The sequence below is a fragment of the Echeneis naucrates genome, chromosome 15 (genome assembly GCF_900963305.1).
Source record: "Echeneis naucrates chromosome 15, fEcheNa1.1, whole genome shotgun sequence".
Classification (NCBI taxonomy): domain Eukaryota; kingdom Metazoa; phylum Chordata; class Actinopteri; order Carangiformes; family Echeneidae; genus Echeneis; species Echeneis naucrates.
In genome coordinates, this window is record NC_042525.1 from 13,551,059 (window position 1) to 13,578,646 (window position 27,588).

General features: G+C 42.3%; 2 protein-coding genes across 5 annotated transcripts in view; one reads left to right on the forward strand and one right to left on the reverse strand.

The window, feature by feature from the left end:
- akt3a (v-akt murine thymoma viral oncogene homolog 3a) overlaps positions 1 to 14,292 on the forward strand; it is a 47,180-nt gene extending 32,888 nt beyond the window's left edge. Inside the window, exons 9-15 of one of the 3 annotated variants that reach the window (XR_003841660.1) lie at positions 779 to 901; positions 1,681 to 1,809; positions 6,971 to 7,185; positions 7,931 to 8,018; positions 8,749 to 8,851; positions 9,653 to 11,861; positions 13,328 to 14,292. Coding sequence is in view for 1 of the 3 variants with exons in the window: in XM_029520653.1 (XP_029376513.1) it covers positions 779 to 901; positions 1,681 to 1,809; positions 6,971 to 7,185; positions 7,931 to 8,018; positions 8,749 to 8,851; positions 9,653 to 9,738 (744 nt within the window). In the remaining 2 variants the exon portion in view is untranslated. Of the gene's footprint in view, positions 1 to 778; positions 902 to 1,680; positions 1,810 to 6,970; positions 7,186 to 7,930; positions 8,019 to 8,748; positions 8,852 to 9,652; positions 13,296 to 13,327 lie in introns of those variants that run through there. The other 2 variants (XR_003841661.1, XM_029520653.1) reach the window with 2 other exon arrangements.
- sdccag8 (SHH signaling and ciliogenesis regulator sdccag8) overlaps positions 13,313 to 27,588 on the reverse strand; it is a 41,489-nt gene continuing 27,213 nt past the window's right edge. For both annotated transcript variants that reach the window (XM_029520652.1, XM_029520651.1), the window contains 2 exons: positions 14,839 to 14,965; positions 13,313 to 14,678 (listed from right to left, as the gene is read on the reverse strand). In XM_029520652.1, coding sequence (XP_029376512.1) covers positions 14,640 to 14,678; positions 14,839 to 14,965 — 166 coding nt within the window. In that variant the 3' untranslated portion in view covers positions 13,313 to 14,639. The remainder of the gene's footprint in view (positions 14,679 to 14,838; positions 14,966 to 27,588) is intronic.

The following is a 27,588-nucleotide window of genomic DNA, read 5'->3' on the forward strand; positions in this document are numbered from 1 at the left end:
CTGGTGTCATTTTGATGCCACATGTGTAGCAGTGTGACAGTGACAACTTGTCAACTGACGGCTAGGGAAAGAGAGGTGAGCATTAAAAAGCATGACCAAGAAAAGACGACAGGTCAAAGCACTAGGGAATTAAAAACAAGTCATGGACTCAAGTAGGAAAAGGCCTTCTTGCCAAAAACACAGGGATTGATATGAGAATGAACTAAATGAAGATGGAGGCTTAAGGGGCAAGGCCAGTTAGGCCACTAATGAGTGATGCACTGGAGGCAGTTGGGATGGGAGGTGGGGTGGGGTTGTTGGCAGCAGTGCCACCGGCGGTCGGCCTGTCTTTAACTAGACTGGTGTATTGATTAAACCCTTGATTTGGCCCCCATTGCCGAACTCCATGCCAGCACTGTGCCAACCCAGCCCGGAGGGTAACATGGAAGAGGTATGTGACTCTGTGTGTGTGTGTGTGCGTGTGCGTGTGGCAAGAGGGGCTTCTAGATGAGGCGCCAGCTGCCGAGTGCCTCCACCCATCCTCCTCCGAGACACCCCCCACCCCCACCCAGCCCCTCTCCACATGCACCCCTCTCACACGCACTCCCGCTCACCCACCCCTCCACTATCTATCATCTCAATATGGTGTGGGCAGCCAGTTTGTGTTGTGCTAATTTCCTCCAATAAATCAGTAATTATTGCTGTGCCGTCCCTGCTGTCTCTCCCCCACTCTCCTTTTTCTCCCTCTCTCTCCCTCTCACTCTCTCTTCCTCTCTCTACCTCCCTCCTTCTCCTGCAGCTGTTTTTCCATTTGTCCAGAGAGCGGGTCTTCTCAGAGGAGCGCACGCGCTTCTATGGTGCCGAGATTGTCTCAGCACTCGACTACCTGCATTCAGCCAAGATTGTGTACCGGGACCTCAAGGTAAACAGAAACAAAGGCAGGCTGGTTAGGGGGCATGGCTGAGAGTGATCAGATATTTGACGGAAAAACTTTTTTAAGCCTCCCCCCAGCTCTTATGTTTTCACAATATTTTCTCTCTTTTTTCATCCAGAAGAAAACGAGAGGCTCAGGATGTTGAGTAATTAAAGAGAGGGACAGGGACAACCTTGCACAGACATAAAGCAGTCAAAAAGAGCGGGAGGCAGAGACAGAGAGAGAGGGGGTGGCTGATGCCACAGAGGTAGAGAGGTAGATGGTTCTGTCTGAGCGTCTGCCTGGCAGCCTTGGCCCCAGCCCTGCTCACAGCAGCCAAGAAAACAGAAAGAAGAAAAAGCTGACAGAGAGCGAGAAAAACACTTCAGCCATTAAAATTAAAAGGTTGAGTGGCTCCACTACATGCCTGAAGTTTAGTTCCCTCTTCTGCATAGTTTGTGTGTGTGTGTGTGCGCACACACCAGAATGTGGGGTAATACAATATGGTTCTTACCTGCCTGCCTCTGCTCTCCTCTTCAAAGCTGGCAAACCTTGACTCTGTAGTACACAAAAAGAATTTGTCAATTAACTAAGCAGTTAAGCATGAGTGCTGATTCCCATTCATGAACTATAACAATGAAATATTTAAAACCTTTGACAAAAAATTCTTGACATTAATTCAAACCAGTTCCAAATAAATGCATAGACATGACTGCATTCTTCTTTACTATTCCCACTGATGTGGGAAATGTGATTGGGAATTAATGTACATTTTGTTCCTTTTCCAGTTGGAAAACCTGATGCTGGATAAAGACGGCCATATTAAGATCACTGATTTTGGCCTTTGCAAGGAGGGCATTACAGATGCTGCTACCATGAAGACCTTCTGTGGCACTCCAGAGTACCTTGCACCTGAGGTAACTCTTTCATGTTCTCTCTTTGTGTAGTGTTTTAATTTAATGTCATGCTTTTTCCTCTGTTCTCTCTGGTACTTATACCTTGAACCTCTCACCATCATTCCCACCCTGTTTTTTTTTTTTTTTTTTTAATTTGCATTAAGATGTTTCTTTCAAAACTTCAAGTCATTGATGATCGGTGTTTTTATTGTATATTCCTACTCCTTCAAGCTCTCTCATCTTTCTGCCAAGATCTTACCTCCAATTTGTCTATCTGTACATTATGTCATCCCATTATACACTTATGAAATATGAGGGCATGGGTTCACAACCTTTTAATCTTGGGTCCACAAAAACCACTGTAAAGTAAGGCATGAAGTATAATACAAAATATTGCTAATTCCACAGCATCCACTATAACATAGCAGAAAAATAAATGAATACGTTAAATGGATTAAAAGAGTCTTTGATTAGCATTTTGGTGACTAACTTAAAAAAGGTATGTTTGAAATATGACCTTTCAAATCAAAAGCCATATTTTTCAGAATCAATTCGTGTCACGGTCACTGATAACTACATTGTGTATTTTTACTCCAGTGTGGTGGTCCCATGCATTGCAGATGTATTTAACTTTGATCTATCACTTGGTTACTAAACTCACACTGAATAAAAACAAGTACAAAATCAACATCAAGCTAAAATGTATTTATTCGATATTCTACTCTACTTCAGGTCTAGGGCTGATATTTCGGTTATCATCTAAACATCACAACAAAATTGGCAGTGGTTTAGTTGCACATATGAGCTTCTGCGACATCCACAGGCAGTCTTTCCATGAGACAGCATTTCTGCACCGCTCAGGGTTTCACCAAGACGCCAGTGTGAACTGTAGGACTCATGTTGCCCATTGCCCAGCACCTGTTTATCTACCCACAGCCCTGGCTGGTCAGTTTAACTACCAGGATTAATACTGATCATCGATAAATGGTTTAATTTTGTAGAAAACATGTTGAAGCCACTCAGAGTACACAAAAACATACTGCCCCTGAATTATGAAGCCTCTGCCCTGCATTTTGTAAGGATGTTTAAAACCCCACTATTGTGGAATTTATATATGTGCATCTTCATTTGCATATTTCACAGGCAAAGCATTTCCATAATATCAGGGTGAACTGTAAATATGCAGCCTATGTGTGTGAATGATGGTGTTGGTTGAATTAGAAAAGGGCACAGCGCAACACCACACGCGTTCTCTCTCTTTCGCTCTCTCTCCCTCTCACACACACACACACACACACACACACTATATTCTTAGTATAATGTTTTGCAGCCATCCGCTGTCCAGCCATCAGGGCTGCCTCATCCAAAGGCCAGCAGATCAACTGGCGGGAGCGTTGCAGGACTGTGGGTGGTGGAGACAAAGTGATGGAGATGTGGAGATGAAAGCGGGGGGTGGGGTGGGGGGGGGAGGCAAAGTGTATATCCCACTTGAAAAAGTATGGAGGACAATTTGGCGCAGCATTTTTTTTATTTTATTTTTTTTAGAGTCCTTTCCTTTGTGTGCCAAAAGCTGATTGGAGGCTGTTGGTTATTTTTCACAGGATGTGCGTTGATGTGTGTGTGCGCGTGTGTGCTGTGAGTGTGGTTGCAGTAGAAAGTGCGGGCTAAAGCGAGGCAGATGGCGGCAGATGGGCGAGGTTGGAGGAAGGTGCTCGGAAAAAACCTGGAAATCTACACCGCCGCCACTCGCCCGCCCGCTCGCTCTGCTCGCCCGCCCGCGTACAAAAATAACACAGTTTGCTTGGAGCCAAGTTACAGAGATGCAAAGTAGCCGGGATTAAAAAGAGAAAGGGGGAGGTGGGGGGTGAAGACAGAAAAAGATGAGAAGGGAGAGAAAATATTTCAGGGTTACAGGAGTGAAATTCAGACAGTTCCTGTGTTTGCCGTCAGTGAAAAGGGCAGATGAGAAGTGTATAAAAAGGGTTTGCGTCTGCTGTGTGCCTGAAGGAAGTCGCAAACACACACACACACACACGCTTCAGCAAGACAGCACTATAAAGTGAATAATTCTCCAGTCAAACTTTTAAAGCATTAGATTGAAGTGTTTTGTTTTTTTCAGGGATAGTCAAAATAAAACAAACAAACAAAAAAAAACCCAACATGAGATTATTCAACAATAAGCTGTATAAGGTCCTTGTAAGGGGATGGAACAGGATCAGAGAAAACACATGGGGAGTGTTTTCTCATATTATTTGTTTGACACGTTTCCTTGTGGCAATGTTTTCATTGAATGTGTTGAAGGGGATGATTTAGGCTTCCTTCCATTAATTTTTTTACATGTTTGTTTTTTCTTTGTTTGTACGCTGTATATGTTGGGCATTGTGATTGTTTTCTTTTCATATTGTAACTGTAAATTAACATAAGAGCATATTAATTTAGTCATAAGTAAAAAATACTGCACAATATCAGAATTGCCTTAGCAGCATCAACTCATTTCCAAGTGAGATAGACGGTTCCATGATTGATACCAGAAATATACGTGTGTGTGTTCACTTTGAGGTGTGTGTTTGTATTCCCTGCTGGGTATCCGGGCTGGTACAGCCTGTGGCTGTATATGCCTGTGCCGTCCCATCTAGTGCTGTCCAGGCTGCCAAAGCCCTTGTCCCATGAACAGCTTCTAGCTGCCACATGGCTATCCCAACAGGGACCAGAAAAGGACAGGACCTTGTCCCTCATAGCAGCTTTAAACCAAACCTCTCCTCGCTACTGCTGATCTATCATTTGTTGCTTCTCTCTTGTCCTATTTACTAGTTTTGTCTTTTTTTTTTTTCTTTTTTTTTTTAAATATACACACATACCACACATTTGTGTATACGCATACACACATATACATGCCTGGGGCTGTGGGGCAACATTCTGGCTCTGTTTGGATTAATCTGCTCCCTGCCTGCAACCGAGCTGCCACCACTTTCTTTGGTCCCAGGATGCAGACACACACACACACAAACACACACACACAATGAAACACAAATACATATACATTCCCACCTCGACAGCTTCATTTGTATATATCTCTATACTTTTTGTGCAAAGAGTGAAAACATAGCTTGCTCAGTCCTATAGATCAGCATTGAAAACAGCTTTGTGAGCGGCTCTGAATTTCTGAAACTGCACATGGCCTGCGCGTTTTTGTGCATACTTGTGTGTGTGCCTATGTGCCTGCTCAAGCTGCGAGAACTGAAACCACACCAAACATCTTCTACTTTGCGTCACTCTCAAAACTTTATGAATTTGATGAGGACAGATAAATATTCCATCTGCTGTATGTGTGTGTGTGTGCGTGTGTTGTGTGTGTGTGTCTGACAGCCTCCCAGCAGTCTAAGCCAGTGTTATCCCTCCAGCCGTACCAATCAATAGTATATCTGGAGTTGGCGGCGCACTTTGTTCCCCCATTTCTTCTTTGCAGCTGCCAACAGGGTGACCAGCTTTGTGCACGTACACACACACATGCACACACGGATGCTCACAGATGCACCCAGACACATTCACACATACAATAACATGCACAACTCCCTCATTCCATGCACATGTTGACTCCAACAAAATGAAGCAACCACCTCCATTTAACATGATTTACAGTTTGGCTTGTATAGAAAACTGCATCTAAGGCTTGTTATTGGAAACCCTGTAATGTTAGAAAAGTAAGACTTTTCTATTGGCCTTCATAACCTTAATTAAGTTGTAGCTTGAGTTGAGCTCTCTCAGAGAATTATGAGGATAAGATACAAGATTTCTCATCTGTATTATCTACATACCATTTTCATCAAAATTTAGATTTTATTAGCCTGATCTATCAAACGGATTCATTTAGAATTACAGAGGAGCATAACTACTTAGATATCAGGTTAAATTTCAGTATGCTTTATATTTCAGTGTTACTTATTTAACTGTATCCACCAGTCATTGTTGCATTTTGGATAAACAACTATTCTAGTTAAACTCAATTATGTTTGGCTTTATGACACCAGCACTGTATCTGCCACTCATCCTGCTACAGCTAATCACTAATTCTATTGTTGAATCCTTTAATTTTATGAAATTTGCTGTATAGTTTCATTTCATAATAGTGTATAAAAAATTGTTTTGTGTGTGTGTATGTTTGTGCATGTTTGCATCCATGTATTAGTGTCTTTTGGCCCATGCTCATGTCCACTGTGCCTTGTCCATTATTAACAGTGAGTGAGATTATATTATTATTGGCGAGATGTACAACATATGCTGTTCTGGCAGCTCTCCAGTCCTGCCTGCTTGTCTGTCAGTCACACACAAGCACACATACACAAAACAAGCTTGCATGAATGCATGTACACCCATCATGTTAATAAGCTTATTATGTAAATGAACCACAGCACCTGACATACTTCAATTTCTGTCCTTTCTTACCTTCTCCTCTTCTTCACTCCTACAGAGGTGAACAAATTATCGCATAGGATTCATGAGAGGGAACTAATGAAGAAGGACATGATTAGGGGACAGAAAAAGCAGGATAATGGAAGGACAGCGCGAGAAGTGCAGTCAGGGAATTGGAGTTGTGATGCAGTCCAGAGACAAAACTTTGAGTAGGAATGACTTATTTCACAGTACCACACACACACACACACACCAGCTCAGTACAGTACCTGCGTTAGCCAGCTTGGAGGGTGGACTGTCCCTGACCTGTGTTGCAGGCTGTTCCTGCCTTTTCCATCCAGAGATGTTCCTGTCTATCACTGCCAATGTGGAGAGCATCAGTGTGCCAGGCAGAGCTGGCAGGGACCAGAGGGCCATGTGTTGGGCCACGCCAACACACTGACTCCCTGACTGTAACAGGGGCCTCTGAAGATCTGCTCTCCTGTGATGTTTGCCTCTGTATATGTTTCTGTGTCTTTGGGTGGGAGGAGGGGATCTGTGCAGCTGCTTCTCTTAATTTCAGCCATCTTTTACTGTTTTTTTATTTATCCCTTCAGCAAAGTGGCATATTGACTCCATTGCTGTCTTTCCCTGCTCATCTGTCTCTTCACTGAATACCTTGGGCAGTCTGCATTGTCCAATAAAAGCAGAATAAAAGCAGATGTCCAATAAACCAAATGGTCCCATTTAAATGAACTAAACGTGTGTGTCTGTATTTCTTTACTCTCCTCAGGTCCTGGAGGACAACGACTATGGCCGGGCGGTAGACTGGTGGGGTTTGGGCGTGGTCACATATGAGATGATGTGTGGCCGACTACCATTTTACAACCAGGACCATGAGAAACTATTTGAGCTCATCCTCATGGAGGACATCAAGTTCCCACGCACTCTGTCAGCCGATGCCAAGTCCCTTCTGTCTGGCCTACTCATCAAAGACCCAAACAAACGGTGCGTGTCAAAGTGTAACATTGTATGTGTGCAAAGACTCACATCTGCATTCATCCTATTTTTTTGTTGCGTTTTGGACATACAGAGAGATTTCATTCGAGATTTTTCTAAATGGCCCAAATCAAACAACAAAAAAATCATCCAGTTCTTTAAAAAATATTATGGGACATAAAGAACAAAAAAAAAAAGAACCTAAATCAATCAATCAAATCAATATTAGGTGTTACCATCCTTCCCCTTTAAAGCACCAGTTTGCTTGAAACATCTTGAAAATTGCACTGCAGCTACCCTCATTTCTCTTACCCTGACTCCATGAAGTTGAGGTCAGGGCTCTGTGGGGGTCACACCATCTGCTGCAGAACTTTTTCTTGTCTCTGTGTAGCAAGTGGCTGCATGTTCTGGGACACTGTCATGCTAAAGAGTGAATTTGGGAATGACTGACTCCTCTGACACGTGACACTTATCAGTCTAACAATTGAAGGTTCCTGTTCTTGCAAAGTCCAGAATATATATATATATATGTTTACAAGTGTGATGCTTTTAAGAAAGAAATGCCCTCTTGGGTAGAACTGTGTTCTTCAAAATATGTAATTTACCAATTGACTTAAATTTTGTGTAACTTTCTCAGTATCCATATTTATAATATCAATAAGCAAAGCCATGCTATTTTGCTTAAATAGCAAGTAATACGTATTCTATCAGTGTAACTACAGCCTCTGGACTCTTCATCTCTCCTCTCTTCTAGGCTTGGTGGAGGACCAGATGATGCCAAAGAAATAATGAGACACAGTTTCTTCTCTGGTGTTGATTGGCAGGATGTCTATGATAAAAAGGTAAGGAACATGCAATGGGGAAATTGTATGTTAGCAGTGGACATTGCTCCACCAATTTCTCCTGTGTCATTAACTCAGTATAAAGATGTCCTGTAATGTCCTGAAATGAATGAACTCTCTGCATTCCTGTTGTGTGTTATAATTGTATGGTGAATCGTGTTTATATAAGGTGTGAGGCTTATCATACATAAGTGCAGACAGGCAGTTGTATAAAGCTCAGGACATTATGGAGACATTATGTGTGACTTCATACCCTGCAGCTCTGTGTGTTTGTTCATATTAGCACACTGAGTGTGAATCAAGCCCTGTGAGGTGACACCCATAGCATACTAGAAAGGTTAGACTTTGCTCTGTTGTCCTCTCTCTGCATTGATCTCCTGTTCTTCACATCCACATCCTTTAATTTAATTTCCGCTTTGTCCTCTGTCCCCATCTTTCCTCTGTATTCTTCACTTTTCCTCCCCTGCCTTCTTTCCACCTCCACCCTCCTGTGCTTCCCTTGCCTTTTGTCTATTTCCCTCACTTCCCCTCTATGGTTTCCTCCCTTTTTCTTTTCTTTTCTTTTCTCTCTCCAGCTCATGTTTTAACTTGGAAATCATTTGTAACTTGTGTACTTCGTCAGTTTTATAGAGCAGCTTTAAACAACTGCTCTATATTTTGACACGGCCGTAGCCAATGGTGCTATTGTCCTCTAATCTTTCTACTGTCTGTCCTCACCTTTCCATCCCAGCTGGTCCCTCCCTTCAAGCCTCAGGTGACGTCAGAGACGGACACCAGATACTTTGATGAGGAGTTTACAGCCCAGACCATCACGATCACTCCGCCAGAGAAATGTGAGTCTCTTCTGTCTCTGCTTGTCTCCTCCTCACACATGTACACACAAGCATATGCCCACATCAAAACTTGATAAAATTGCACATTTGATATAGTTGCAAATATTCTCACTGGAGAGAGAAAATTAGAAGTAACAGTTAATTTTTTTATCAGGTGCTCAAGGGAGTTCAATACCAAATGCTAAGGATAAAAGAGAAAGATTCCTGTTACTTCTGATATACAGCTACTACAATACAATGATGTTAATCAATTATTTGGTCGCAGATTCAAGAGATTTTCCTTTTCAGACTGTTGATAGTAACATTTTATTCACCTAGATACCATCAGTTTTAAACAATTCATTATCACCCCAGATTTTTCTTCAGGTGAGACATTTCCACTTGAATTCAATGGGGGAGCAAACACTTAAAGTGCCGTTGTCTGTTTATTGAAGTGTCTGTAGCAATCCTCGGGCCACATGCAGCTCGTCACAGCGTTTTCAGCATACTGGTTTGAAAATGTTTGCCGCTGAATTATGCATGAGTGAAACTGATGTGTTTCTGTTAGGTAGTTAGCAAGAGGTTGGCACATCAAAGACATGTCTTTAATTGAACTTTGGTTTGCGTAATTCTGTAGTACAGTGTAAATATTTTCCTGAGTAATATTTAGACTGTAATGTATTTTATTTTTAGATCCTAAAATCAACGTGGCAGCTTGGAAAGTATTTGATTTTAGGCCCTTGTACAAAACAAAAACTGGCCTTTAAGGTTAACTACGATACGTCTTTAATAACATCAGGGTTCCTTATGTCCTTTTCTTAGTTGATGAGGATGGGATGGACTGTCTGGATAATGAGAGAAGGCCGCACTTCCCACAGTTCTCCTACTCAGCCAGTGGGCGGGAATGAGTGGTCCGTCGTCATGGTGACACCATCACAGCTGGTCTCTGAGGTCATCAGTGTGGGACAAAAGGACCCACAGCATTGGAACAACAAAGAATAACAGTGACTTGAAGATTTTATCCTCCCCCTCCTCTCTTTTTCACCTCTCTGGTCATATTTATTCATATGTTTTGAAGCCGTTTTTGCAGAGAACTCCCAGGCAAATTACCCCTGAATCCCAAGGTGATCCAAGCTGTGATGTGATCAGTTACTATGTAATGTCCCTTTAACAACAGGAGCATCACCGATGGCCTGCTGTGCTTTGACATGTGTTGGTCACGCCAAACTTTAAAAACAAACAGTTCTGATCAAGTTAGCCAACAGCTGATGCATTTTTACAGAGACACGTCTGTGTCTTTGTTTCTGTACGAGCGAGTTAAAATTATTTAAGTCATTCAAACCCAAACTGCCATTACTGGTTGTATCTCAGGCTTTTGCAAACTGATCCTCTCAAAAAGACTTGGGTCTGATTTCAAACCCTATCATAATGCTGGGATTGATTGATGCTGCCTGACATTGAGGAAACATCTCCAGTGAGCAGAATCCTACACACCTCATGTTGTCGAGCAGGATTTGACTCAGGTTTTGCTCAGTGCAATTCATTATTATTGTTGCTGCTATTTCAACTACTATCACAACTACTACAGGTACTACTACTCTTACAACTACTCTACTCCTAAAACCCGGTGCTACACTACTAGCTTAATGCTGCAGGTCATTATACAGGCGCCAGCAACGCATCACCACCTGTATTAACGTCTATGCTTGTACAACTGCAGAAGCGCTGTTGTTACGACTCCTAATGTACAATTACTATACATCAACTCTGCAGATTAAGACAATATTAGGATGTCATGTTTGTGTGTTTGTGTGCGTGCATGTTCGTGTGGGTGCGGTGTGAGTAAGATGTTGTTATGGGTTTTTGTTTTAAGATCACACCTCAAAGCACAGCAGTTCAGGAGAATGAAGCTCCCAAACCATGAGCTTTACTACAATACCCACAATGCAGTGCAAGGTGGCTGATATATCCATTGGCACAGAGGTGAAAAATGAGAGGAAAACAGTTGATTTGAATGTTACTCCCCCCAGAAGGTTTTACAAAAATTATTTGTCGACTGCAAGTTCCTCTGAGATTCAGTCTCGTCTGTTACAAAAGGGAAAACAAAACAGAAACGGTACATGTGCGTCAATGATGGAAAAGCTTTACTGTGACATATTGTTATCATGGGAAGATCATAGCTGTACCTCTCTGTTTATGCAGGAAAGGGAAACTGATACAAGAAACATTCACGACTGAGTGAAAAGACAAGTTCAGAGAGTGTACAAGTGCAAAACTCCAACATTGATACAATATGAAATATTTCTAATGTGATCATTTCTGGCGTATTGATGAGTGAGGTAACGGCTAATCTCCTGTATCCTGTGAGCAGGTCTGCCTCAATAGTAATGGGTTTACACCAATCATAGCAATGGCTATAATATATATGTTCTATTTATTGTTCTACTCATCGGTTTTATATTTAACTTTTTCTATTGTTATTACATTATTCTAGGAAAAAAAACATATTTCTTAGGGCACCTCAAGAAACAAAAATGGCTAAAGAATGTAGGAGGGAAAGCAGATAGCCTTCCTGCTCCGTTGTTTTATTTAAATGGTTTTGTTGTCATGTGACCAAAATATGACAGGACACATTAAAGAGAGATGATAGTTTACTGTGAGCTTTAAGGACATTTTTTTATTTTTTTATTTATGAATTAATTTATTTAGTTTTTATTCTTTTGCTAACCTCAACAAAATCATCCCACAGGTGGAGGCTCCTCCTCTCACCTGTTCTAATACTAACACAGTGTATCCCATATTTAATCTTAATGCAGGTGTGTGTTGGTGGAGGCCGAGCCAAAGTTCAGTGAGAGAGACGACATGGAAAGTTGAGCAGAAAGAGAACAAGTGGAGCACAGATGTGTGAATGTAAAGCAGAGGGGAATGGAAACACCCTCGAAATGCTACTGCAAGTGTGTCCAGACGGACTAGTGGAAAAAGTCAGAGAAGAGGCAGGAGTGTCATAAGGCGTGAGGCGTGAGTTTGGGAGGTCAGTCTGTTTGTCTTTAATGTGTCCTGTCATTGCTCAGTTCTGGACTGTTGTTTTGTCGTCACGTCTTCCGGTCTGACCAACAAGATTCAAAGACCCGGGCCGCTTTTATAGTTTAACATAACACAAGTCAGAATCATTGACATGCAGCAATTCAGTATTTAAAAAAACTAAACACAAACAAACAAACGCAAGGAAATATATTTTTAAAAATTAGAAATCTCAACATCATTACTTGGAAGATGTCTCTATCAATATATGGACGACATGGAAAAAAAATGAGAGATGTTCTCATATTAGACATAGAAAATTGTATTTCAATATATTTATTTGAATGTTTTTATTATCATTGATGGATAACTTGAATTTCTTTTCTATTTAATTTATTTTGTGTCATTTTGTTTGGGAGTTTAGCAGTAAGGAGGTGTAGTTGTGTTTCACTGCAGTTTTAAGTCTTCAGAGATTTTTTTTTTTTTCTTTTAGATATCTCTTATATGATACATTACTTGTTTTCCTGCTGCTCATGAGTCCCATATGCTTTACTCTTGCACATCCATTAAATTGCTATTAGCTAGCAAAGGCGCTTTATGGCACAGAGCATTATAGGATGGCGCTGGCCTGCATGCTGTAGTCCTCCTCTGTCTGCTCTTCTGGTCCTGAGTCAAAGTGGCACTCAGAACTCTTATGAAAAATACTTCCTCGTGATCGATTGAGCCTGTCTGGCACAGCCGACACAGCCGAATAGTTCAAAATCAGTACAAATCCCACCCAGCTGGCACTCTCCACAGGCTCAAGCAAACACTACCGAGTATTTGGAAGGATTTCAGCTTTGATTTGACCCAGGTCTGCGAGCAACTAAGGAGTTCTAGCTGTATGTGCGCACTTAACGCCAGAATCATTAGACACAGAGTTCATAAAATACTGCTTTGTAGATTGGCCACAGCACTTTCACAACCATCACTTTTATATGATTCAGAGGAACCTGATTCCGCTGTGCTTTAAAGAAAGACTTTTAGCTTTTTTTAAGTTTATAAGAAAATGAGGATTTTTAAAGCACATCTCCTCTCCACATTAAACTGATCGCTTTGATGCTGCTCTGATGTCGAGTTGGCAAAACCTGGGCGATTGTGTCGCACATGCCAGAGAGAGCCAGTGCTGTGAATGAGGTGCAGTGGGCATTTTCCCGGAAATGGTCAGTGTTGATACACTAAAATGTTTGGAAAACTTCCCTGAGCAATCATTGCAAATTCACTGATGCCACTGACTTCTTCCTCTTAAGCATCGTGAGAAGTGAGCCTCTAGCTCTCCTTATTCAATCTCCTACAGATTTAGCATCATTAAGTGGTAACAACAACGTCAGAGATCATAACAAACGGTTTTCCTCCATAGACATCAAATGGAGACGGCGGAGTGTAGTAATCCTCTTCATCAGTGTGTTTTTTTTTTTTTTGTTTTTTTTTTTAAAGGAACCAGTTGTGGGCACATGTCCGTGGTTGTTGTCACCAAACAGAGGTTCTCAAACTGGATGCAGAAATTCAGTTTCAGCCTCCTCACAGCTTTACTGGTGCCCTCGACTGGTGTGAATCAACATCGGTGTCTTGACACTGCACCGACAGTGTCCACTCTTAAAGCTGCTGCTGTTTGTACTGTACATCTATCACACAACACATCTGACTCCAAGAATATTTTAATAATATGTAAAATCCTGTCAAAGACCTCAGCTGCTCTGTATTGATCTCGCCCGTTGTTAATGAACCAACGGCCTCAGCCAAAAATCACAAACTGCGCTCCGCCTGGGGTTTAATGTAGATAATAAGTAAGCAGCTCAAGTGTTTGGAAGGACTTCTGAAAGCATTTGACCTCCTGTCTGCGACAGAAACCCTCCCCTCTCTTCTCTTTCTGGTACTAGTCAGTTACCATCATGGTTATTAATATGAACAAGCATGAAATGCATTTATTTATAAACGGCAAACATACAAATATTACAAAGTGTAAGTTTTAATTTCATGTCCATGTCCATCTGATGTAGCTTTACAGTTGTGTGAGACACTTCTGGACAGCTGCCAGCTGTTCGCAGAGCGGGCCGTGTTTCCATGAAGCACTGTACTACTGAAGGCAGCTCTGCTCTGCGACAAGTCAGTGGAGCAGAGATGATGTTGATTCTGAGACAGTGTTGGGGAAACTCAGCAGATCCAGAAAGATTCACAGAAAAGCAGATCAGACAGCCTTTTTCTGTCCCTCATGCTGTGAGGATGCAGTGCTGCTGGCCAGTGAGGCCGTGAGGATGTGAAAACAACAAATTACCATCAACGTGAAGCTGTTTTTTACACTGTACATCCTTAGTATTTTTACACATAAAATGTATATGATAGGGATGCACATTATTTTCCTTCTTACAGACAGCTTCAATAAAGCACTATGTCAATCTGCAGTGGTGGTGTTGGCTTTTTCTTTGCACTAGAAAACTGAACTGAATCAGCTCAGACAAAATGAAACGTGAAACCAGATATACATTTTACAAAGTAAGGCTCCCTTTTATATTGAAAAGTTTTAACATTTTCTGTGCTGTAATTTTATTGATTAGAGTTGTAAAAAAAAAAAGAAAAAAAAAAAATCCTTGTACCTCTAATGTAGCTGCTCAAAACACAGCAACAGAATTACACATTTGAAGTAAAAAGCTCATAAATAACAGTTTGTGTTCTGGTTCACAGAAAGTAAAAACATCTACGTCCAAACAGAGCGGGTGATGATGAAGGGAAGCAAACAGGCAGGACACACTCATGTGGACGAGGTGTCCACTCGACCAGTGTTGGAGAGCTGCGAAGACAAATGAAGACACTAGTGGAGCCCGCTGATACTGATACCGAGGCCGAACCGAACGTATTCGCTCTGATTTTAATTTAGGAAACTGCTAACTATGAGGAGCTCATGAAGAGAGATGACACCATCGTGTGTGTGTGTGTGTGTGTGTGTGTACCTCTATGCGTAGGTTCTGCATCTCTTCAGTGAGTGTGTTTCGCTCCTGCATCAGCTGGTTCTGTTTGGCCAGCAGCTCACACACCTGCTGGGCGCTGCTCTGGCAGTGACGGTCCAACTGCTGCAGCCTGCAACACACACAAAGACACACAATATTGACTTATACTGTGTGAAAAGAACGCACCCTCCTGGCTGACAAAAAACCAAATGTTGTAAATATTGAAAGAGCGCTGGATCCACAAAGAGCTTTTAATATCACTGGACTTTGTGTTGATCAAATACTGTAATCAACACTGTCTACATGAATGTGACAGCAGTGTGTGTCTTCTACTGTGAGTACAGACGTGCAGGAGGAGGTGATGCAGGAGCTGAGTGAGCCAGTGATGAGCTGATCGTCTGTCTGTCACATAATACATCCCATAATGAAGTGATAGAATTGTTCCCAGATGTGACTGATCCAAATACCGTCAACAAAAACCAGCAGCAAAGAACCGTTCTACAACAGCACAGATTTCCTGAGCAGATACAGAGCGTTACCCTCCTGTGCTGTCTGATAAATGGACAGAAAAGATGAGCTTGGTGAGGCGCTTCCGAGGGAAAAAAAAAACAGCAATTTGTCAAAACGCATCAAACGTGCTCGCGTCCCACACTCGTATTCAAACACAACTAGTCAATAGAGAGGTTAGTTGGCCGACAGGCGACAAATCAATTCCTTATTGATGAAACTTTTCATATGATAATGAACTGGAAGTCTTTGGTGTGTTGGTTGACTTTAATGTCTGACAGAATTCAAATACACAAAGCTGTGCAACACCACTGCAAATTCTTAATGACAAAACTTCAACAAATAAGTTAAGTCGGGGGGGGGGGGGGGGGTGCCCAAGCCAATCCCAAGCCAACAGTCCATCACAGGGCTGACGCAAGTCAAGTCTTTCAATTATATTTTGATTTCTTTCTTTCTATGTTCATGTTTTATCAGATTTTGCTGCAAGATGACAGCATCAATGATGCCAAACTCAAAATGAATGCCGGCACTGGTGGATTCTTTGCTTATGTAAAACTATCCAAAAAATTATTTTTGCTACAAGTGAAAGGCCTGTATTCAAACATTTACATGAGTGTTGGTATTGTCACGATTGTTCCTCAACTGCAGACACATTTAGCTGCTTTATAAATAGTTTGGCATTTATTCATAGTTTGCTCTCTATTCGTGTAATCTCTAATCTCTTATATTTGCAAAATACTACCCATTAGATATTTATAATAATGTGTCATCAAACACTAAAACCATCTGAAGAACAGCTCTAATAATGGACTCTATAAAACAGCTTATTTTGGTGCCGTATTTTATCTTATAGGTAAATTGCCTGGAATGAAAAATCTCAATTAGAAAAGTAATTAGTAACTACGGTCGGATCAAAAGGAGGTGTGAATCGTAGAGGCAGGCAGTAAAGTACCAACACCTATGTCGTCGTGCCACAGTGCAGTCGCTCTGGCCTCCTCAGACAGTCCAAACACATGGACATCAGTTTAGCTGCTGACTGCTGACCAAGCGTTTGTACGTCCGCACATCAGACACAAGCTGAACATTTCTACATTCCTATAAGAGCAGACGTGCTGATTGTATCTTCGCTGCTCTGAGGAGTGTGTGAGGCCAGTAGATCATCTGATCAGCATCAACTATATCAACACACAGTTAAACAGTCTGCTGAGAAAACTGGGAGTATTGTGTCGTTACTGAGACGTCCTAATTAGCGTGTCCCCCCGCTCCTGTACACAATCAACGCTTTCACTGCTTCGCTGGGATCAGACACTGTGCGCGTGTGTTGATAACAGAGGACGCCCTCAGCACTGGAATCCAAATTTGCATACTCAGTTATCCATATTTATCCATCTCTCTCTCCCTCACACACACACACACACACGCACGCACGCACGCACACACTCTACAAGTTTGCTTTATAGTATTATGTCTTATTGATCAGATTATAATTGCTGTCCATATCCTATCAATCACATCCTCAGCGTGAAGGACATGATTCAGACAGACGTGTGTTAAAGTTTGTCTGCAGTGAGACTGTGGTGAGGCTGGATCATATCAACCAGAGTTTCCTCTGAGTACAGTGGCCTTCGTGATGGACGAGGTCTGGACCTGCCAGGACGCTCTCTGGAGTTGGTTCAGACAAGACCCAAAATCACCGTAACAGATCCTGAAGCCCTGCAAGGATTTGGAAACTTTCAGGAAGAACAGCCATCTCAGCCGACCGGCATTCAAACTCAAACTCATTCCACTCGGTTTTTTTCAGAGAAGGCCGAATGCACAGAGCAGCTCCAGAGTCAGTCGAGGTGACAGCTCACCTTTCGCTGAAGCATCCAGCCAACACGATGCATGGGCGGCTGTTTGCTTTGAGTAGAACATCTGTGCTGAGACATGAAGCCTGTTCGCAGACGTCTCCCGTGAGATCTGACGAAGCTTGCTGGTCTCTCAGAGGGGCACTCAGAGCTGCCGCCTCTGGAGAGGACTTAAGATACAAAATATATAAGAAACCACTGAACTTGATCGACTTCAGTCTGTCACAGTTTCATCAGTAAGGCATGAATAATGTGTGATGAAGAGGAGGATAGAACATGTTATGGCTGGGGGCAGAGGGAGACAGAGTGGGGTAGTTGGGGGGGGCAGATGCCCCTGCTGGTCATGTTGGCAGTGGCAGGGCTGCCTGTGTGCGACAGACGGGGGAGGCGAACATCCCGACTCTCCTCCACAATCTGCTCCCTGCTCTCCCCCCACATTGTCCTCGCTCTGCCCTGCACCGTTTCCACCGCAGGCTTTAACCCCCCCCCCCCCCCCCCCCCAATCATCATCATCATCATCATGATCGTGATGTGTCTCAGGCCTCTCTGCCTACACAGCTTTTAACCTGCTCCCAGTGAATGCACCTCTCTGGTTTATCTGAGACTCGAAGGCTCCGTCCAGTCCTGGAGGCAGAGGATGATGACTCTCCCCCCTCCGCCTGGTGTTCTTACAGTTGGTGGCCAAGCTGTCCAGACCAGCCACCATCTCTCCCTCCACCCACTCTCCCTCAGCCTCCTACGCCATCACACAGCACCACAGCAGAGCACCACCACGTCACACAACAACACACACAGAGCCCTGCTGTAGACAAGACACGAGATACAGACAACCAATGTGCCGCACACAAGGTGCAGCAGATATCAGCCAAACACACACACACACAGCGGAGGACCTAAAGGTCAGAAACAGAACCTGTTGTTCTGATGCTGTAAATGTTTGATGAGGGAAGTGTTAGGACTGCGTCAACTGAGGGCCTTTAGCTTTACACCTAAAAGCAATTCAGAGTCCCGCAGAGAAAATGCCAGCTGTCGTCCAATCACAACCTCTGATCTTTGAGCATGCAGATTCTCTGGAAGGAAAACACACAGCAGAGACCGCCCGGCCTGCTCTGAAATCCACACCTGGCCTGCTCACAGTTAAATGTGACATTGTTCAGCCATTGGTTCTGAACATGTGATGCCGTTTCTCTGACGTGAACCGCAACTTGCTAACACTATGCGCACGCGCGCGCACACACACACACACACACACACACACACACACACTGCATTTGCATCACCATTTTTCCAACTAAAGCATTAAGCAGCGAAATCTAAAAAAAAAAAATGCAGGTATTCAGAAGAAACAGGACCAGCTGTAACAACCAGCAAACATGAGGAATGTCTGTAGTTTAAGTCCAAACACCTGTGCAAAATACCAGCAGGCTCTCAGATAAACCCGTGTAGTCAGTGAGCTGAACAGGCAGCCAGTAAATCAGTTGGTCAGGTCGTGGCCTGAGATATTTAAAGCGGCTGCAGGTTGTAAGCTGCAGGTTTATGTAATGCAGTGGCTAAAGCTTTGACCCCGGTGCACACAAACAAGCACACACACTCTGTGTTTCTGGCCAGATAGCTGCCAACCTCTGGCCCTCTTATACAACACACACACACACACACTCTCTAATCCACCTCCTGTCTCACCTTGTATACCCTGTCTCTGAAAGGGGTGTGTGTATATTTGTGTGTCTATGTGTGATTACAGCAGCACTCCTTCCAGCAGCTAAGGCAGAAAATCCAATAACTGGCCTCTATCGGCTGGCACATTCATTAATTAAGGCTTAATATGGCTTAATGCTCGGGCACTGCCCTACACTAACACACACACACACACACTCACACACTCTGTAGGCTGGCTTGCCTCTGCCTGGAACTGGTGAGGAAGGAAGGAAGCTTGGCTAGACTGACGACAGATGAGCTGATGGAGAGAGCAGTTAACAGGATGCTTAGGTGAGGAGGATCTGCAGCCGCTGAAAAACGAGAGTTGAAAGTGTGGTGTCGGTTGAGGTGGGGACAGGATGGGGCAGGATGGGGCAGGATTGGACAGGGTGGAGGGACGGAGAGACAAAGATGCTGGAGTCTCCAGCTCCAGCTGCCACCTCCCTGCTGCTGGCCTGGCCCACGACTGGCTGTGGAGAGACGGGGTTAAGGTGGGGAGGCTGAGGGGGAGGCAGGGTAGTTAGACAAGGAGAGCCTCCCCCGACTGACCTGGTGAAAGGACACCACCTGCTGGACCCCATGGTTTACTGACACACACACACACACACACACACACACATAATTCCTTATTATGCATTACAGATACCTGAAACAGCATCCAGAGTGAGTTGTGTTACTCGCTGTGTGTTGCTCTCCAGCAGACATAATAAACGCAAGTTTTGCTGCGAGGCAGTTTGCAGTAATTTCCCTTGACGGCCCGATAATCAAACTCTGCACCTCGAACCGCTGCACTCTCTATTGACTGCTGCTACTAAGGAGATTAATTACAACACACACACACAGACACAGTTACCTCTCTGTGGTATACATCAGCCGTAGCCCACAGCTAGTGTCTAAATTCTGTTGTGTGTATGTGTGTTTGTCTGTGTTTGCATATTTATTTACAGGTGGAAACAGATCTCCTAAAGGCATGGTCCAAAGGGAAGCTAACGTCACATTAGAGAGACAGAAAGACTAATAGAAAAAGATTATCTGGAAGCAGCTTTCAGACCTGTCATTCAAAAGCCCCATATGAATGTGTGTATTTTTATTGCTCAACAAATCAGCTAGTGGAGTGTGTCACTTTACGAAAATCACCTCAGGAAAATATTTACTGTACAGCGCATACATTATCAAAATGGCATAAAAAAAGAGTAAACTTTGGAATGTGTGTTTCCAGCGATAACCACTCAGCTAAGATGATACTGAGGGACATTATTAGATTAAGCCTGGATAATTCTCCTTCTTTCATGAGAAAATCTGTGTGAAAATGAATGTGGGCTAAAATTGGAGACCAAATTTCAACCATGATCCTGTAAACAGATCTCCAAAATGAGACGGACAGCGAACGCAGTCACAGAAGGAAGAAAATAAATAAATTAAATTGGACTCTGCTAGAAGTGTAAAAATCCAGCCTAAAAGATAATAAAAAGGCTTAACCCCATAAAAAAAAACTAAAAAAAACCCAAAAAAGATTGGAGTGCATTAATTTAAGTACGCTAATGTGTGTGTGTGTAGCATGCAGGGGGCCTAGGGGGTAAAGAATGCAGGCAGACGGCCTTGGCTTGCCTGGTTACAACAACAATGCCAGAGGCATGAAGGCTGCAGCTGCTACACACAAACACACACACATACACATCTACACAAAACCATATTTTGCCCAATCCCAGGCCCACCATCACCATCCTCACACCCCAGCGATCTAGCTAAATCTTGGCTCACACACAACTGAACTCAAGAATGTATGTGTGTGTGTGTGTGTGCCTGAAGCCGTACCCATCTTCCTCCCCACCAACCTGTCATGCCAGTTGTTGCTCTGGCTAACATGCACATTTGACATGAGGACACGATTGGTGACACTGTGTGTTTTGATCAGGATGGAGCTGACATGCGCTCCATTAGTTGTTTGTTTTCCTGTCGTGTTGTCGCGTCGTCGGTGCATGTGATCCAATCTGACTGAGAAATGCAGTCTGCTCTGAATGTACAGACAACTTCACAGAACAGCATCTCTTGTTTGACAGAAACCTTTTTCATAAAAGAAATAACTCTGGACATCGTCCCATTTATGCACCAAATACAACAAGCTGAGCATCTAAATCAGAAAACTGTAATCTAATCTAAATGTGAGAATTCAGATAAAACAATGTTATAGAATATTTCTAAATAAATTAATTTTAGTGATTATTTAAAGATGAGGTTTTTACCTATTTGTTTTATGATGTTGAACTTAATTAATCAATTCATATGTTAAGTCCTCATCGTTCAGCTGTCATTCAGATTCATTGTCTAAAATGGGTCTTTCAGTAAAAATACAAAAATCACTATCGATACTAGAACCACTTAAAACAACCAGGTTTAGTTGTAGGTCCTGGGAACAGGAAGACCTCAGAGGATGGTTTTTAAAAAAAAAAAAAAAAAAACATATACTGCATATTTTCAACATTAGTATCAGCTTTAATATTCTTTATGCTTCAAGGATTTTTACTTGGAAATCAATTTGACCATGTTCTGAGCTGCCTGCGTCAGAACTGAGGAAACGCTCGTCCCTCGATAATATTTCTCAGTACTGTTGAATCGGCTGAATACTTGGAAGAAAAAAGCTTTTGCATGCTACTTGTGTGCCAGATGCCAGTCACACAATCACACTGCAGCTCACCTGCAACTGTCCTGTCACGTTTGAGTCAACATTGAACTTTTCCATGACGGACATGTGCAAAACCCAAAAAAGCACAATTGCCGCTGTATTTACGCAGTAAAGTCTCTAACCAGTGTCTTTACAGCTCTTTTTAAAATGAGACCTAGAAAATCTAACATCTGATCTTTCACTTAGCTGATTTTTTTAAACCTCTGAAGATACAATATTCTTTTCTTCTCTTAACTGATATTATTATTTTTTTGTCATTGAAATATCAATTATATTTTGTTGCTGTTCTGTTTGTTATTCCGCTGCATGTTTAATATTTGGAATGGAATCCTTTTATTGTGAAGCACGTCCTAATGTTTTGTTTTAAAGTTTTTACTAATAGATTTAATTTCTAAAATGTAAAAATTATTGCTGGATGTACACATCAATTGATTATAGAAGGAGAAAGGAGATGAAAAGCTTAATCTTTAAAAAGAAAATATATTTTTATATACTATATTTTTTAGTGATTTCTATTCTAATCATAAGTAAATGATGGTGGTGAACATCATGTCAGCTTGCAGTAGTTTCCTTACTTCTGACGGAGGACCTAATTGTAACAGTTAATTCTCTGTCATGTAATTTACATGATGGCAGATTTGAAAAGTGTTTGGGAGGAATATCAGAAATATTTTCTTTGCCTGGCTGGAAAAGACAAAGCCTTAAGCAGCAGAAGTCGTCTTTGCTTTCATTTTGTTGCTGTATGAACAGAGGTTTCCGAGCTGCTGCAGGCTGTTATATCATCTATTCAATGTCAAAAGGTTTGCTGCCGTGAGGCCTGCTGACTCTTTTTAAGTCTTCTGTTTAGTATTTGCTTTCCTGGCATCAAAGTGTTTCAGCTGTTGTTACTTTTACCATTTTTCCAAAGAAGGGGCAGGTGTTCCTGCACAAATTTTCTAGTTGTAGTTTTATGAAGTAGTGTTAGCGAGTGTCACTGACTGGGGCTTGAGATGTGACGCTTTGCACTGTTAACGCTCCAGCTTGCAAGCCTCTGGCTACAGCCCGACATCTGAGCTGCAAATCTGTGCGTCTGTGTGTGTGTGTGAGTGTGAGTGTGCGTGCGTGCATGTGAAAGAACTGTAAAGCCACCGTTTGACAATGCTCTTTCAGCAGGCCGCCCTGCATTCGCTCCCGGCTACAGAAGCCAGCTGGGCAATGCAGAGACAGAGATGATGAGGAGAGGAGAGGAAGCTGAAGGCAAGCGGGAGGACATGTGCTCAGCGCCATCCAGAGGTAAGAACACAAGCATGAGGGACGAACAAAAAGGGCTTTAAAGTATTAAGTGTGCACCAAACTCCTTCCTTCCCTTCAGTCTTTATACGGCTTAGATGCCCCCAAAATTACAGATGTTGAGTAGTAAATCAATTGTATCAATAATAATAATTAATAATGTACTAAATACCTTAAAATGTTACTTTTCTCAATTTCATATATATATATATATATATATATATATATATATGTAGAAATACATATACATTTTTTTTTACTAAATTCTAATAAAATATCTAGTTACCTACATACAAAGAGTAGCAGCAGAAGTGGCAACTAAGAAAGAACAAGGCTCCTATTTCTTTTCAATATCATTCTGTGCCTGAACGACTTTTTCTATCATTGTTGTACAAGACTCAACTTTTCTTTAAAGAGGGGGAAAAAAAAAAAAAAAAAAAAAAAAGAGGCTGATGTTTTTTCTTGGGAGAATGAGACCGTCTGATTTTTAAAATGTACGAAGAAAAATGAAATGTGTGCATATGTGTTGTAAAGACGTAAAAAGGTTACAGCAGTGACGTTAACATTAATGATGTGTGAAGCGTGAATGTGAAATGGAAACACTAAGTTTAAGCGTGTAAAAGCTGAATGTCGCGCTGGGCCTTTATCCCTGATTTCTCCACCTCTCACTCTTATGATCCTCTGTCTCTCGGCACCCCCCCCCCCACACACACACACACACACACACGCGCACACGCACACGCACACAAACACACACTCAGCATTGAGGCTCATCTTACACACAGATGAGACAAATGAAAGCTGTCCCGTTTTCTTCTGCCCAGCCTCTGCCAACTTCATTTGCAAATGAAAAGTTTTGCGAGGAGCGTCCTTTTGCTTCTGGGGCATGGCAGCACACTGTGTGTTTGGGGGTGGGGGGGGTTGATGAGGAGAGGAGAGGGTTTGACAGAGGGGGTGTGTGTATGTGTGTGGCAGGAGCCCAGACGAAGCAGCCCTCGCCCGGGGCGTGCGGTCCGCCTGCGGTAGCAGCAAGCCTGTTCCTTCTTCCCCGGCCCGCCGCGACCATTTGTTCCATTAACCAATCTCCTGGAGCCTCTGGTGCAAACACACACACACACACACATCCACAGGCATACATACTTCAACAACTGCTTGCACAGCTCATGCCACACATGGCCCTCCATCCCTTCTCCATCCTTCTCTCCATTCTTGCCTCTCCTCCAGACGCACGCACCATCTTTCTTCGTGGAGGCCATATGGCCCAGTGAAGCCTGTGGATCTACAGGCACATCTGCGTATATGTTGCTGCTCTCCTTTAAGGGCTACACCATGAGCTGCAGGCTCACAACACACACACACACACACGACTGTCAAACACACGGCTGTCACTGTGTGGGTAAGCGTTGGTGTTATGTTGGTCTGTTGTATGTGTGTGCGTGTATGTCTGTGTATGTGACCTAAGTGTGTACATGCGTAGTGATAATTGGTGAAACAGCCTGAGAACAGCTGTGGGGTGAGAAAAGGTTGTGTGGTGTTTGGTACAGAAAGCAAAGGGGAGACGGAGAAAGAAGAGGGTAGTAAAGATACAGAATAAAAGAAGATCAAACGGAAAAGGAGAGAGAAAAGGGATGAGAAGAGGGGAGGAGGAGAAGAGAGGAAGAGAGGGCAGAGGGGAGGACAGTTATAGCTGAGGAGCACACGATATACAGTAAATCTTAAGCGTGAACAGAAAATCAATCGATTTTTCTCTCTGCATCAATCTGAGAAATAATAATAAAAAAAAAAAAAACATCTTTATAACCAGACTGAACTTGTATCAGTCTCTACATCCTCTTATACTGATTAATTTATATACAAATACAGGAATTACTCTTGAATTTTCAAGGAGAACTTAGACTAAAAAATGTCCAGTTAAAAAAAAAAAAACAGCAGTTGCACTTCAGAGTCACGGACATAATTATATTTCCTCTGAGCGTGTCTCTTTAATTATTTGGTTGCATTCAGAACACATTCTGCAAACCAGGTATTAATGAATCTAATTTCTTCATAATTATTTAAAAAATTATTCACACTAAGAAAAAGAATTGATGAGTGGAAAATATTTTACGAGCTATGCTAACCTTCTCCAATGCTCCAGACATTTATTAATAGATAAAATTGTTTCTTCACACGGGTGTTCTCACTCAGATCTTTCTCTCTGAATGAATTGGCACTATGATTTTTGCTTCTGTCAGAATTAATATAAAAACGTCTCTTTTTAAATTACTCAAACAAATCACATTGCAAATGGCAAGTCAAATATTTTGAAAATAAAAGTATTGTTTTTTTCTCTCCTCAACTAATAGTGAGACACCACAGTTTTCTTTCTATCACGAATGAAAATTGGTTGTATGACAAGCATCACCTGCTCACATTGACGCTATCAACAATTTCGAACCACCTCAACTTAAGAGATACATTTGATTTATGTTTGTGATATTGCATGACATCTAGATTAAATGTCATAAATTACATAAATATTCTAGAAAATAACATAATGGAAGGGCTTAAAGGGTCAAAATAAAATATGCTGACATAAATTCCAGTTTTGTTCATTTAAATAAAACTTACTTAATGAACAAAAATGTGTTTTGTTTTTTTGGGTTTTTTTTCCCCAGAGTCCTGATTAAAAGAGACATCTTACCTTTAAGATATCATTTACAGAACTGGCTTTGCATCTTCCTAAACTCTCTGCTCTCCTGCTCCCTCTCTCCACCCTCCGTTCTATCCCTTCATTTCCAACCAGAAAAAACAAACAACACAGAAATACTGAAATAAATAATTAAATGGTGCAGCAAAACATTGTGTGCTAAAACCCCTGTGTAGTTTGGCAATCAGCTTGCCCATGTAAAAATAAATCAAGCTGATTTTCCAAATGTTTTGTGCGTGGTGCGCTGTTGCCGCTCTTCGCAGCACAGATTGCAGGCCGATGGAGAGGCTGTGGGGAGGGGCAGGGCGCTGGATATTGAACCCACTTGCACCAGCTTGTTAACACGTACACCTCAAACCCTGAGCGGCGCAGCAGGGCGCCCACCAAGCACTCAGGGCCTACGGGGACTGACTAACATATAGCCAACGTATGGATGCACACACGCTCATGCAAACACTGAGGATTACAATGACCCGCTCGCTACTCAATCTGAGAATAGCACCGTATGGAGTGAGACAGACATATACCCACTTGTACATGAATATGTGTACATGCGTACAAACATAACGGCGTGCATACATAGAAAGAGAGACGTGCAAAGTTCTGTCAGAGAAAACAAAGTTCAGTCCAGTATCTACAACTTAATCACAAACTGCAAGATATGACTGATAAATACTGAGGAGCTCTGTTTTTATTTGTTAAAGCAAACCAATGTGAGAGCGTTATATGTGTGGCAGGACACCAGCTTCAGAGTTAGCCACCTGAGTAGGATCAGTAACACAAACATAATCACAAACATCAGAAAACTATGTACCAGCTGCAACGTTGATCATCGTAAACGTGAGTCATACCTCCCTAACCTCTCTTCCTCAATGCTGTGCTGTACCTCTGTACAATAAGTCACTTAAACAAATACGACAGAAATGTGGAAAAAAAAAAAAAGTATTTACTGATCACAATCAACATATACGTAAATCAAATAGTAAAATGTGGTCAAGAGGCTTAACTGTATCTCCAAAAGTGACCTCATGTAGAACTGAACTCAAGAGATTTTAAAATATCAGGAGGATTCATCAACCAACTAAGTGTCAAAGCAGAAAATAAAACTCACTAAATGCCAAGAGTGATTATTGTGGTTCAGATGGGAGAAGAGAGAAGTTATGTGCCAACTTCCTAGCCAATCCACTTTTGGCAGCCAGATTCCTACTCTGCTAAACCTCCTGAGAACATGCAATAGCAACCCATCCGCAGACAGACACACACACACACACAAAAATACCACCATAACATATGTGCAGAAACATACAGAATATTCATACTTCACACTTCTTGACAATTTAAATTGTTTTTCCTTCTATGAGACGCACAAAGAGAGTCGCACACAACCAGGAGACAGCTGTGACTTCGTAAACTTTGTTTTTTGGCAGCTTGTGACTGTCGACAGGTTAACACCGGTGGGTGGTAGACAATATGTGGTGTCAGTGATGGAGCAGGAGAGAAGAGTGTGTGTGCGCGCGTGTAGTTGTATGTAAGCTAGGTGGAGTTGGGGGGGTATAGATCCTGCCGAGTGGGGCAACAACACCCACATACTCTTGCCCACATTGGCAGAGCCAGACTGTATGCCAGGCACCCTGTGGAGACACACACCAACTGGGCTTCACACTCAGGGAGGAAGAGACCCCCGCAACGCATACACAAACTCTCCTCACAAACTATGTACAGATACTATAACATTGGCCAAACATGGAAGCAGTTTTAGCTGCAGCCTTCAAAAGTCAATATTTTCATATTTCCAAAATCCCTATTCTCTTAAATATTTACTTTTCACTGTATACTGCAGTTGACTGTCACAATCCCAAGAAGAATGTGCCGTCACTTCTTTATATGAGGTACTGTAACATGTTCACTACTTTAGGGCAATTAATGCAGCAAATTATTTCTTCTCATTATTTCACAAGAGACCAAGCACAACTTCACAAAGTCCAGGTGACATCCCTCATTCTGCTTGTTTTGTCCAACAATTCTTAATATATTCAGTTTATTGTTGTCGACTACAAGAAGAA